A 14,401-nucleotide genomic window follows, 5' to 3' on the forward strand; every position below is an offset into this window, starting at 1 on the left:
AAAAATTATCTTGCCTCTTTGCTTCTTTAGGATTATATATTTTAATGCTTCCATGATGCTAAAAATAACAAGATTTATGACAGTATGACTTCTCCAAAAGTCACAGCAATTCAAAGACTGACATTAAATTTCTCTACTTGAACATCCTCAACATTCCAAAGAATTTCAATTATTTAGATGAAGACATGACAAGCATACATTTGTGTCTTACCTGCCCATGCCATGCATAGTGCAAAATAATAGCTGAGTTAGGATGGTTTCCAAGGAAAATTGGCATCAGAGTGGAGATGAGTTCATGGCGCAAGGTATGCCAGGAGGTGTTGATTTGTAGTAAGGCCAATACCAGCATGTCTGGACAGTGTTTGATAGGGAAGCTGAAGAGCTGTTTGACCTGTTCATACTGCCCAACCTCTGCAAGCCTCAGCAGAGATTCAATCAAATCCAAGCTCTTCCTAACAAGAATGGAAGAAAAATGCTCTATCAATGAAAATCCAAGTACACAAAATTCATTTTCAAAATAAGCGATACCAACTATCAGTACAAAACCAAGTTGTTGCCATGTCTTAATATCTGAAATTATTTAAATGGCTGTTTCTCTCTACAACATGTGCTGCTATGCTTCCAGATTTGGACAAAGGAATTCCAAATCAACAAAGAATAACTGATGAAAAGGACAAATTACTGAACATCTACATAATCATGGACTCTCCTTACCAAAACCTATCAAAATATTTGTGATCAGGGTGAAAAAAAAAAAAAGCACAGTTTAAGAATAATCAAGAGCCCAGCTACACAATTAGTAGTCCTAACCTACATATAATACAAATTCTACCCAAAATACAGCCTTAACATTCATTTTAGTAATGTAAAAGTGTAACTTAAGTGCCTCCTGGTGTGATACAAGTTTGAAATCCACAATATCCGGTATGAATTACTCTTGCCCCAAGAAGTTGAATTTGATTGACTTTAACTGAGTATCAAAATCTAACTCTAGCCTTACTCCATAAAAAATACAAGGATAGAAAACAAATGAAACACCGCGAGGAAACAAGACCATAACATGGGGTAGACTAGAGGACAAATGATGTATTTCTCCATTAAATCGATAGCAAAAAAGAAAGTTTAAAAAAGATAGGAGAGAAACTTTCAGAATAAAAGAAACTAAGTGGACCTTGTCTGAATTCTCAATTGTAGAAATTGTTAAAAGACTTTGTTAAGCTAATTAAGAAAATTTAAACGTAGACAACTTGCTACCTTAAGGAACTGTTATTTGTGATAATGGCATGTTTTTAATATAAAGAGGTCCTTATTTGTTAAAATAAAATCTAAAGGAAATAATTCTATACATACTAGACACAACAGTAAAAAAATCAGTTAAGCTTGCAAATCCAATGTTGGCTAGCACTTGGGAAAAGAACATACACTACCACCAAAAAATAAGGATAATCTGTTCAGTGATGAAAAAGTATCCAGGGAAAGAGTATAGTTTTAAAAAAACCTAAAAAGATTGTAAAGTAGATGCCTCCAGCAAACATTATAAGCCACGTCCCCTCCTATAGCCCAGTGTATACTTCAACAATAAAGAAAATACTTTTATCATCCTTACGTCACCAGAAAGGAATGACTGGACAAAGAGTCCCAGGAAAATCCTAACCTAGACACTGGAGTCAGATTCTCCCTCAGAAATTTGGAACTATAACTCCAAAAGACTAGATAATTTAACTCAAAATATCGGATTTGATGGGTACTTTCCAAAAGAAAAAAAGCAAGCAAATCTAGAGAGAAAAGATCTTAAGAAGAAGTAAAAATCCTCCTCCAACATTTGATGGTTGCAATCTTTTCGTATTTTAGAAAATACCTAATGGTACACCTAAAAGAGCAAAGATGTAACTAGTGATAAGTGACTAAAAGAGAATTTTATCTACCAGTGCCCTCTGTGAAAACTTCAGTAAGTATGATCACTAAAACTACTGTTTCATTTAAACCTGTTAAATGGTTCACTATTAATTTTATATTTTAAAAAAGAAGACGTGACTCTTGAAAGAAAAGCTACACGAGAGTGTTTACCATGTGGCAATTTCTCGATTGTCATCCTCTGGTGGTGCTTTCAGAATATCAGTGGCAACAGTATGACAGGGATAATCCGCAAAACAGAAGATTTCTGGATTTATAAGGGAATGCTGAATGAAGGAGAGCTGGAACAAAAGAATAAAGTCCTTACCACCATAAATGACTGTGAATGGTATAAAAATTTGAAACATTATCATTAGGCTAAGCTTAAGGTTATTAGAATGACGATTTCCCTTTAAAAATCTTAACAGTTTGTCCTTTGAAAACCACAGACAATTTAGACAAATGAAAGGTGCATGATGAGATGGCCTTAGAGATGAATATCATTACATTATTAGTAAAACAGCTTGATTGTTATACTTAAATGGAGTCTGGTACTAGAACTACGCTAATATTTCTTCAATATTTACAACACTCTATTCTTTCCTGAGCTGCATAAAATAAATTCTACCTTAAAGATTGCTTCAATCAATGGATAGCACTCTATAAGGAATTAAGTCATTATTTTGTTCCCCTTGTATAGCTGAATACCACCAACTTACCTGGCCTTCTGCATGTTTCCAAGGTCTATATATGAGGTCTACTGGGAACACTTCCATACCCAAACCCCTCTGAATGCCATAAACTACATTATGAAGTCCTTTACTGTCACGAATTTGAAATCCAGGATGGTCCAGTTCATAAGTTACTTCCTTGAAATTCAAACTCGGGTTCTAAAAAAAAAATATAAAAGCAGTTCAAAGTTTAACGAACATGTGTGCCTATTTTGATGCTTTATCCAAAGGGCCAAATTAAATCTGAAATTCAATCAAGATGTTCTTATAAACTTAAAATCTCTGAATCTTTCTGACATTTTGAAAGAGATTTATAAGGGCCAATTCCTGGGTGGCAACTGTGGCTCATTGGGTAGGGTGCCAGCCCCAGATACTGAGGGTGGCGTGTTCAAACCCAGCACTGGCCAAATTACAACCCCAAAAAATAGCCGGGAGTTGTGGTGGGTGCCTGTAGTCCCAGCTACTCAGGAGTCTGAGACAAAACAATCACTTAAGGTCAGGAGTTAGAAGTTGTTGTGAGCTGTGTGACACCATGGCACTCTACCGAGGGCAATAAAGTGAGACTCTGTCTCTACAAAAAAAAAAAAAAAAAAAAAAGAAAGAAAGAAAGAAAGAAGGGTAAATTCCTAATATTCAATATAAACTGGGTCTATGAGCAAGGTACTCCAACCTTCAGTTCAGGACATACTTCTAAATGTAAGTACTTGAGGAACTTTTTCTTCCACTACTTAGTCTAATATGGGAAATTATTAACTCTAATATGGGAAATTATTAACCCATATTCCAATATGGGAAATTATTAACTCTTCACTCAGTGCTTTCTGTCTTTATACCAAGAGTATACTATCTTGAACAAAATGGAAAAGATAAATCAACTATCCTAAACATTATTTCTTAATGAACTTATGATCTCCCTTAAAAGCATGCCAATGGGCTAGGTGCCTGTAGCTCAAGTGAATAAGGGGCACCAGCTACATACACCAGAGCTGGTGGGTTCGAATCCAGCCCAGGCCGGCCAAACAACAATGAAAACTACAAACAAAAAATAGCTGGGCATTGTGGCGGGCACCTGTAGTCCCAGCTACTTGGGAGGCCAAAGTAAGAGAATTGCTTAAGCCCAGGAGTTGGAGGTTGCTGTGAGCTGTGATGCCTGCCACAGGACTCTACCCAGGGTGACAGCTTGAGGCTCTGTCTCAAAAAAAAAAAAAAAAAGCATGCCAATGTATGCATTAGTGATCTAAATTCTTTATGTCAAAATGACTAAAAATTCCATTCAAAAGATGTTCTCTGGAAAAGGTACTCAAAAAAAGCAGTCTGAGACTCCTTAAAGAAAAGCAAGTAAAACAATTTTATAGAAAGTAATTTACCAAACAGCCTACAAAAAGTAATAAGTATGTCTTATGCTCAAAAGGAAAAAGGAAAATAAGAAAATGACACATGTTGGCTATGCACAATTTGTATTTAAAGGTCTGAACATTCTTTGTCAAGGTGTTCTGAAAGAAAAAGGAGAGGAGAGTTCCAACCAAAGTGTCACAACCAGCTTAGTTTCTTTTGAGCCATTAAGACTTTAAAATTTTGGGACAACGCCCGTGGCTCAGCGAGTAGGGCGCCGGCCCCATATACCGAGGGTGGTGGGTTCAAACCCAGCCCCGACCAAACTGCAACCAAAAAAAAAAAGACTTTAAAATTTGCTCATAATATGGTACAAAATAATCTTCATATGGGGTTTTCCTCTAAGGAAATAATAACTGTCAGAAAATAATTTTTTCTTCTTTAAATTTATTTCAAAGACTCCTTGTAACAGAACAGGACTACAAATTTACTGTTAAATATCATTATCCTAGAGATTAAGCTTGATAAATCTATAGTTATGCCCATCCTTGATAATCAAAAAACCAAATTATGGATCCAACGTGTATTGGGAAATTGTCCTCTTATCTTTGCCTACAAAAATTGTATAGAAAATTCTGATAGAGGAGAAAAAAAAGAAGAAACTAAGCTACTGATTCAATCGTTCAACATCCATTAAGCAGTCACTTAATTTTCTCACTTGCTATAAACAGGAATAAGAAAATAGCCTCAGATATCATGGAATATTATACTTACCTGCAATTTTAAAAAGGAAGTTATTTTATTTTATTTATGTACTTATTTACTTATTTTTGAGACAAAAGTTCATTTTGTTGCCCTTGGCAGAGTGCTGTGCCATCACAACTCACAGTAATCTCCAACTCTTGGGTTTAAGAGGTTCTCTGGCCTCAGCCTCCCAAGTAGGGGGACTATAGGTGCTCACCACAACGGCTGGCTATTTTTAGAGACAAGGTCTAGCACTGGCTTAGGATGGTCTCAAACTCCTGAGCTCAGTCAGTCTATCCACCTCAGCCTCCCACAGTGTTAGGATTATAGGCATGAGCCACCACGCCCGGCCCTTAAAAAAAATTTTTTTAATTGGGCAATAAAGTACAAAGACAGAACTGCTGAGTTAAAAGGGCATGTCTTTACTTTTACGTGACAACCACAATAAACATCAAACCCCTAAGTGGTCAATGATAAGTGATAAAACTCTGGTTTTCTTTCTCCAAGTTTCCTGCTATGATTGTATATTATTTTTGCCTTCTATTTATGAAAAATATTCTGAATAAATCTACTATTGAGAAAAATAACAAAAGGAAAACACACTGATACTGCTTATCCAAAGAATAGCCTACTTCTCCATAACTGAATTTTATCTTAAAGTTCTAAATACGGGAAGGTGAAAATGAAAAACAGATGATCGATTTCAAGATCCCTGATTTTAAATGGTATGATTATGTATGTGTAGTCTTCTGTTATACTGTTACAGTTTATAAACAAGACTGAAGATACTATACCTTTACTACTATTCCCCACTAAATTTTATCACTTCCTTTGAATATCTAAGTTTCACTCATTTATGTTTGGTTAAGCCTTTCAATATTTTAGTAGCGGTATTATACTTTATCTGTTTATAGTCTGTAGATAACCCAAAAGTAGAACTAGTAAGATAAGTATGAATTTTTATTATCCTTATCCACCAGTACGAGTCAGCAAAATCTTTGTTGTACCTACCAGAAAACATCCAGAAGGCCTCCCCTCTCAGTAATTCTTCAGTCATTATTTTGCAATAAATCAGAGTCCTCTCTCCTCCTCACAAAATCACCACTCAGAATGGTAAGGCAATAATCCCAATGTAAAAACTAAAATCTAATTATGTACTATCTCTAGTGCATAATTAACTCAAATACTTCATTACCTTTTTTTTAAAGACTAATCAAATGCAGTAGCAAGAAAACAGTAAAGAGCAGAAAAAGGGAGTTCAATCTATAACCTAATGATCAATTCAGATAACTTACTACTATTGTACCAGCTTCATTATTTCTTGAGCCAAAACTGGAGAAGTGCAAAACACTGCTGTTCTTATTCACCTGGGCATTTTATTTATTAGATTTTCTCTTTCTTTCTTTTTTTTTTTTTTTGAGACAAAAGCCTCACTATGTCACCCTTGGTAGAGTGCCATCACATCACAGCTCACAGCAACTTCAAACCCTTGGGCTTAAGAGATTCTCCTGCCTCAGCATCTCAAGTAGCTGGGACTACAGGCACCCACCACAATGCCCAGCTATTTTTTGTTGCAGTTGTCATTGCTATTGTTTAGCTGGCCCAGGCTGGGTTCAAATCTGCCAGCCTCGGTGTACAGGGCTGGTGCCGGAACCACTGTGCTATGGGCACTGAGCCTATGAGATTTTCTTCTGGGGAGGAGGCGGGGAGGGACAGAGTCTCAATCCATCGCCCCAGCTAGAGTGCAATGGAATCACATAGCTCACAGCAACCTCAGGCTCCTGGGTTCAATCAATCTTCCTGCCTCAGCCTTTCTAGTAGCTGAGACTATAGGTGTGCATGACTATGTCCAGCTAGTTTTTCTATTTTTAGTAGAGATCAGAGTCTCGCTCTGGCTCAAGGTGGTCTCAAACTTCTGAATTCAAGCAATCCACCTGCCTCAGCCTCCCAGAGTGCTAGGATTATAGGTGTGAGCCAACAGCCCAGCTATTTATTAAATCTTCTTTCTTTGAACTATATCTTACTAGTATCATGAATCAAAAGCCATGAGTAGAGGTACTCACCAGTTCTTTAAGAACATCAATCAAAACTTCAACATTCCACGTGTGTGCCTGTGCTCCATCACTTTTATCTTTTCCGTCACTCCAGATACCACTGCCAGGAGCAGAGATACTCTGTAGAAGTAAAACTTGAATTAAACAAATCCAACTACTTAATATGTTTAGTTCTGGCTGGCAGATCAATCATACTGTAATTTAATAAATAAAACAAAGAGGACAAGATATTAACTCACTTGGTAAAATAGCTGAATTCAACACACCTGTAATGGAATACCATCTGTTAATCCTGAATGAGTTCGAGCCATCATTCCCAAAACCCTTGCAACCTGGGCAGCTGTGACCTCCCGAACACCAAACTGCATGATTATATTGCGACATTCTTCAATACTGAAACAGAAATGTAACTTCAGAAAAATGCTACCATCCTCAAAACCAAGATCAAGAAATGCTAGTATTACATGAACACTTGTGTGAAATCCTGTTTTACTAATACAAGTAGAATAAACTTCATTTCCTGTTACTTTTATTTGCGAGGCATATAAAAAAATCACCTACTTAAATAAGAAAATGGGGACAGTGCCTGTGGCTTAGTGAGTAGGGTGCAGGCCCCATATACGGAGGGTGGCGGGTTCGAACCTGGCCCTGGCCAAACTGCAACAACAATAACAACAACAACAAAAAAAAGCCGGGCATTGTGGCAGGCTCCTGTAGTCCCAGCTACTCGGGAGGCTGAAGCAAGGGAATCACCCAAACCCAAGAGCTGGAAGTTGCTAAGAGCTGTGATGCCACAGCTCTCCACCGAACGTGACAAAGTGAGATTCTGTCTCTTTAAAAAAAAAAAAAAAAAGATAGAAAGAGGCAAAAGTTTAAAAGATCAGTGGAAGAAGAGAAGAGCCAAGAGTAAGAATCTTTCACAATGATATATACAATCATCCTCAATCCTCAGTATGAATAAACTTATTCTTTAAGATTCTAACACTCAAGGTAAGTTTCGTTATTCTGATACATCCTAATGGTCAAGCGAGGTGGCTCATGCCTATAATACTATCACTCTGGGAGGCAAAGGCCAGAGGATCACTTGAGCTCAGGAGTTCAAGACCAGCCTGAACACCATAGTAAGACCTGGTCTCTATTAAAAATAGAAACAATTACCCAGGTGGTGTTGTGGTGGGTGCCTGTAGTTCCCGCTACTTGGGAAGCTGAGACAGGAGGATCACTTGGACCCAGAAGTTTGAGGTTGCTGTGAGCTAGGCCAACCCCATAGCACTGTAGCCTGGGGCAATACAGTAAGATTCTTGTCACCAAAAAAAAAAAAAAAAAATCCTAACCCTAAACTTTGCACCTTAAAGACTGATTAAATGAAATATATGTGCCAGGCACACATAAAACACACAAATGCACTATCTCCAACATAAGTGAGAAACTGATTCATATGAGGGTTTTTAAGTCACACCAGGAGGAAGAGGGGAGAATGGGTGGGACCACACCTACGGTGCATCTTACAAGGGTATATGTGAAATTTACTAGGTGTAGAATATAAATGTCTAAACACAATAACTAAGAAAATGCTGTGAAGGCTATGTTAACCAGTTTGATGAAAATATTTCAAATTGTATATAAAACCAGCACCCCATGACTACATTAAGGTACACAGCTATGATTTAAAAAAAAAAAAAAAAAGTCACAGCAAAGTACACTAACATACTGGAAGGCTGGGAACAATGGCTCACCCTGTAATCCTAGCATTCTGGGAGGCCGAGGCAGGTGGACTGCTTGAGTTCAGGAGTTTAAGACCAGCCTGAGCAAAATGAGGACCATGTCTCTACTAAACATAGAAAAACTAACCAGGCATAGTGGTGGGCACCTATAGTCTCAGCTAGTAGGGAGACTGAGGGAGGAAGACTGCTTGAACCCAGAAGTTTGAGGTTGATATGAGGTATGACACAGTGGCATTCAAGCCTGGAGCAACAAAGTGAGATTGTCTTAAAAAAAAAAAAAAAGAAAGAAAAGAAAAAGGAAAAGCACATTGTTGCCGTTAATAACTTACTCCCAGAAAAATAATGATAAATCTACTATGTCTCAATCTTAAGTGCTACCAACAGGGTGAAACAATTTCCTTTAGTACCCTAGGCAGGTGAAAGTTCCATAAACACTTGCCCCAACACTCTATGTACCTCCCCCAAATATTCTAGAAACTAGGCTAGGAAACTGGTTCTTAAATCTGAGGAACTAGTGGGGACAAGGACATAGAAATTTAACACCCAGGATGTATACAGTTGACATCAACACTAGTATGTGGAAGGTTCACATTTAGAAGCAGAATACCAAGAGGCAAAGTTAATTTTAAGCAATCTTAAGAACTTCTTATAGGCATTATACCATGTTTGGCACAAGAATAATCAGAAATTGAATAATGTCTTACTACCAACCTTGCACAAAAGCCATAGCCTACTTCTTGCATGAAATCAGCCAAAGAGCTCTCCATCATGGTTTTAGCTACCCCTCCAGAATCAGGCAGGATCCTGTCCATTAGAATGTCCCGTTTTTCAGGGTATAAAAGTGGTGCAAGCACCACAGGACAGCGTTCTTGGGGAAAATCTGAGGGAGGAAAAAGGTTAGAACTGCTATACTAATTAAAAACAACACAATCCTCTTTTATTCTCTCCAAACTTCTTCCTCAAGCTCATAATCAAAGCAAAGATTATTTCATGTTTTCAAACTTGTTAGCTCAATTTACAATTTTAATACCAATTCTAAAATTGAATCCTTTTATATCACATTTCCTCATGGGTACACTTTTTTAACTTTTCATATTAGGATTCCAATATTGATTGGCCAGTTAGCACCCTAAATATTACTTTAAATTTTCACAAGGCTACCAACCATATAAGAAACGCATCAGAAAGCACCAATTTGAATATCAGAGTCAATTTATTTCACTGACAAAAGGACAGCTTCCTGTCACAAAGAAAGTTAATGCAGTTTAACCTTGAACTATGTAAACATTAAGAGAAATAAACAAAAATAACTATTAGATTTGTTTTTAAGAGACTACTTGTCTCTCTAAAACAAAGATCAGAGGTGACAATAGAACTAGGATTTATTTTAGCATTATGCCAACAGCCAAGGAAGCAAAGTGAGTCTATTAAAAGTACCAAATTTTTGGAGCTAAAGATAGTATGTTACGACTGGGTAAAGTGGCTCACATCTGTAATCCTAGTACTTTGGGAGGTCAAGGAGAGAGGATCGCTTCAAGCCAGTTCTACAAAAACTAGTCCCAGCTACTTGGGGCTTACATAGGAGTACTATTTGAGCCCAGGAGTTGGAGAATGCAGTGAGCTCTGATGATGCCACTGCCTCTAGCCCAGGAGACAGAGTAAGACTCTGCCTTGGGGGAAAAGCAAAAAACAAATAAATAAATAAAAAATAAACATTCAGTATAATGTAGTTTCCCTTGGGGGGGGGAAGTACAGGATATATACCAAATCTTATGTGTAATTATACATATTTATATGTGAAGATTATTGGTGAAGTTATATTCATTTTATACCTTTTTATAATGAGGTTCTTTTACTTTCCTATTTTAAATTATGAAACAGTCTCTTCCTTAAAAGATTATAATCATAAGAAAAAGAAAGTAAATAACTGATATCCCTTAGATTCCCAAATAGTTTCATCACATGTGATCATCCAAGAAAATTACCTATTGAAAGCTACAGACACCGACTCCCTTACCTCTGCGCAGTGTCTTGAGAAAAGCGTCTATCTGTTCCTGTCCAACTCCAAAGGCTCCCTTCTGCCCAAAGAGGAGATGGGAGAGGAGGAGGTGTAGGACCTCTATTGCTATATCCTGGAAGCCACCTTCTTGATTTCCACTGACGTCTGCGTCAATGTAAGAACGCAGAAGATCTGGAAGCTTCTGTTTGATAAACTGGGCAGCTATAAGTAAACCAAAAATCACAAGTTATTTTTTGGACCACAAAGAGTAAAAAATCATGGATCTTCAAAATATAGATGTTTGCTCTTCTCGTTCATAAATTCACCCCTTCAACCTAATGTATTCATAGCTCTAGTTGATAGGAATAAACAGAACAATGGCCAGGGGTTGGCTTGGGGAAGGGAAAAATGAAAAAGTTTTTCAAGGGGTATAGTTTCAAGTTTGCAAGATGAACAAGTCTTAGACATTTATTACACAACAATGTGAATATAGTTAACACTACAGAACTGTATACTTAAAGATGGTTATCAAGGTAAATTTTATGTGTTTTACCACAGATATTAAGAGAAATTAATCTTACATTATCTTACTCCCTAAATCCAAACTATGAATACTTATCATTTAAAATCCCATGAATTTCTAAAGTCTCATTTGCTGTATTTTTAAAAGAAAAATGCTTACCAAAACCTCTGAGATCTGAACTAGAAGAATTCAACAGGGCAAGGCCAAAAATTACCTGAAATAAGAAGGCGTAGATTGACCAAATGTCTATTTTTAATTTTATCTACATCATTTTTTTTAAGTTCCCAAAAACCTGTATATATCTCTTTTCTTACATCACTCACCTCTTGTACTTTGCTTAACTTGAGCACTTTACTCAGCTGGGCAAATAAATGAGGTGCAGGCTTTAAACTCTGAAACAAACCAAATTCTATTTTAAAACATCTTAATTTTCGTAGGGTTTTTAGAAGCTTCTGTTTACCCAACTATGTGTGGCTCTACAGATACTTAATTCTTCAGTGGTGCTAAAAATAATACAATGTCCCTGTACTATGAACTGATAACCTTAAAGTGGTTTCAGTAAGCTTTTATTCATTATCTAATGAAACGCCTCGATTTTGTTAAGAAAGTTGCAAAAGATACCCTAAAGTTAACTATTTGAAATTTTAAAATGAAGATATGACATAATATGAAGGCTTAAGGGCTTTTGTGAAAAAGAGTGTGTGAATGATGGGAAATTACCTATTGAGTACAATATGCAATGTATATTCTTGACTTCACTTATGCAGCATGCCCATGTCACAAAATTATCTTTGCACCTCTTAAATTTAGACAAAAGGGGAGGGGGCCTTAGGGCCCTTTTAGAGAGCCTAACAATCTTAGAACTACTAAAGAGAAAAGTAATACCAACCTTCTGATAGTGCAATGGATTATCAATGGCATAGGACAGCGTCGAGATAAAATTTGGCTTTGTAATCAGCGACGCACACTCCTGAATCAGAAACTGGGTCTTCAAAAATAAAAAATGAATTTTCATTAGCACTAGCCTATCTTGCACAAATAGAAACAGAGGTTCTCAGAACATTAAAGTACTAACTAATATTGTATATTGTTTATGTATTACCAAAATCAGTTCTTAAAAAATCTCATTAAACTACTTAAAGTCTATTAGCAACAAGTGTTAAACCAAAACTTCCAAAAAAACAGAATCCAGGCTCTGACAAGATTACTGTAAGAAATAATATTATGATGAACTGTGGTCAGATTCAGAATAAAGCCATAGAGATTCCCCCTGGACATGAGATTTACCTCTCTGCCTTACTTGTCAAGCCAGGCATTTTCACATTCCTTCTTCCTTCAAGCAAGCCTAATCCCCAGCTCTCTATGCCTGAACTAGGTAGCTGTAATGGTGAGTAGCCAGGTAGGACAAGGGAAGGAAAAGTCTAACACCTTTTACCCATCCAGGTAAGGTTACCTCTGCATGTTATTTTGGATGTGTCATTTATTACATACACTATGCCTAAAATGCAATTCATTGAACAAATAGAGCTAAGTGGACATAAACTCTGTAAGCCCCAAATACCTGATGGAAATCTTTGCCACTGCTTTTACCATCGCCACTGAAATCCACATGCGAAAATAGGCAGCGTAATAAATGCCTGTCTGCCTCAGGACCGTGCCGATTCACAATCTAAAAAGACAAAAAGTGTAAGTTTAAGAAAAGGTTTTAAAGGGAGGAAGAAAAAAAAAAGTGAAGAAAGGTTAAAAGAGGGAGAGGGGGAAAAAAAGAAAAACAGTCATCAAAGAAAAATTCCAAGTTACATTAAGTGTACGTTTTGAAATAGAGGAATTACTGATATGAAGGGCTTACATTTTACAATTCAATGTTTTAAATATGATTCCTATATAGTCACTGGCAGAAAGAGGGGGAAAAAAACTACCAGTAATTATCCCATATAACTGCATTTTGTTCAATATCGACACCAAAAACACCAAGTAGTGTCAGACAATGTGTAAAATAAAGATTTTTTTTACTTTCAGCTTAAAAAAACAGTAATAAAAAAATGCTGGGTACAGTAGTACATGCCTGTACTCTCATCTGGGGAAGCTGAGGCATGACTATCACCTGAGTCCTATTACTTTTCAAGTGGGGAAGCTGAGGCATGACTATCACCTGAGTCTAGGAACCCAAGACCAGCCAGGGCAATATAGTGAAAACCCATTTAAAAAAAAAAAAAAGTTCTTCAACCTGTTCTGCAAAATGAGGGAAAAAATAAAAAAAAATTTAAGATTTAAATAAATTTTAAATACAAAATGTAACCCGAATTCTCTGTAATTCTTTTACAACCCACATGAAGCTGCCATTTGCTACATGATTTCAGTGATTTAAATGGTATTCCTGAACTCCATTACTTTCTTGCTATTTCTCAAATTTATCAGTATTTCTACTTACTATCCCCATCTAAATGGAAAGCTACAGCAATCTACACGTGGTCTGTTCTCTCACTTAAGGTTTCTCTAAAGTTACTTTATCAGTGAGGCTTTTGTAAGTACCATTCCTAAAAAAGCAATGTGACCTGCCCCACCATGACCCCTTACTCTGGCATTATTTACTTTTCTCCATAGCACTAAACATTACCTGATAATTTTGGTTTACTGTCCTTCATAACTTGCACAAGAACACAGAAATATGTGCAGTTTTGTTCACTTCTGCACATCTAGTTTAGAAAAGAGCTTAGCATACTTTATACACAGAGCAGTTTATTAAATCCCACATTAAAATACTATAAATAAAATACATAACTACCTACTTTGGGCTAGATACTGTGCTCAGCTTCCTTAGCCCAATCTTCAACACTCTGCCAAAACTTACCCCCATGGATGATAAGGTAGATACTTTTTTTTTTTTGCTTGATTTTTACACCGATCTCACTTTGTTGCCCGAGCTCAAACTCCTGGGCTCAAGCACTGAGGAGGTACTCACTTAAAACAGACTTCCTGAGACTAAAATCGAACAGTCTATGAGCTAAAGAATCTGGACTCATAGTTTAACTCCAAAGCCTATGATCTCTGTATCATGATAATTAAGTGACAGCTTGCTAAGTTATTTAACTTATTTCAGTTTCCATTTTCCCTACCCAGAAAATGTGGGAGTTAAAACCAACTTGCATACTATCCTCCCAACATCTGAGTTTAAATATACATACAGTAGAACCCCCATAGTTGACCACCTCCCTACGTTAACAACTTCCTTAAGTTGACCTCATTTTCATAGACCCAACATGCACCACATGTACCTATCAGTATAGCAGGCCTAGTTCCTTATGTTGACCACCTCCATTTTGACCAGTCTGTTATAGTCCCTAGGGAACTTACAGAGGTTCTACTGTAAATAAATATATATATATCTTTTTTTTTTTTTT

General features: G+C 36.8%; 1 protein-coding gene across 6 annotated transcripts in view; it reads right to left on the minus strand.

Moving 5' to 3' along the window:
• Nucleotides 1-14,401, minus strand: part of CNOT1 (CCR4-NOT transcription complex subunit 1) — a 119,785-nt gene that overhangs the window by 67,395 nt on the left and 37,989 nt on the right. For all 6 annotated transcript variants that reach the window (XM_023514784.1, XM_023514782.1, XM_012806839.2 and 3 more), the window contains exons 3-13: nucleotides 12,562-12,669; nucleotides 11,890-11,988; nucleotides 11,324-11,392; nucleotides 11,160-11,214; nucleotides 10,496-10,699; nucleotides 9,190-9,358; nucleotides 7,021-7,147; nucleotides 6,764-6,874; nucleotides 2,613-2,783; nucleotides 2,068-2,195; nucleotides 212-452 (exon numbers count right to left, since the gene is read on the minus strand). In XM_023514784.1, coding sequence (XP_023370552.1) covers nucleotides 212-452; nucleotides 2,068-2,195; nucleotides 2,613-2,783; nucleotides 6,764-6,874; nucleotides 7,021-7,147; nucleotides 9,190-9,358; nucleotides 10,496-10,699; nucleotides 11,160-11,214; nucleotides 11,324-11,392; nucleotides 11,890-11,988; nucleotides 12,562-12,669 — 1,482 coding nt within the window. The remainder of the gene's footprint in view (nucleotides 1-211; nucleotides 453-2,067; nucleotides 2,196-2,612; nucleotides 2,784-6,763; nucleotides 6,875-7,020; nucleotides 7,148-9,189; nucleotides 9,359-10,495; nucleotides 10,700-11,159; nucleotides 11,215-11,323; nucleotides 11,393-11,889; nucleotides 11,989-12,561; nucleotides 12,670-14,401) is intronic.

Source organism: Otolemur garnettii, unplaced genomic scaffold (genome assembly GCF_000181295.1).
Source record: "Otolemur garnettii isolate 467f Iridium unplaced genomic scaffold, OtoGar3 scaffold00058, whole genome shotgun sequence".
NCBI classification, from domain to species: Eukaryota; Metazoa; Chordata; class Mammalia; order Primates; family Galagidae; genus Otolemur; species Otolemur garnettii.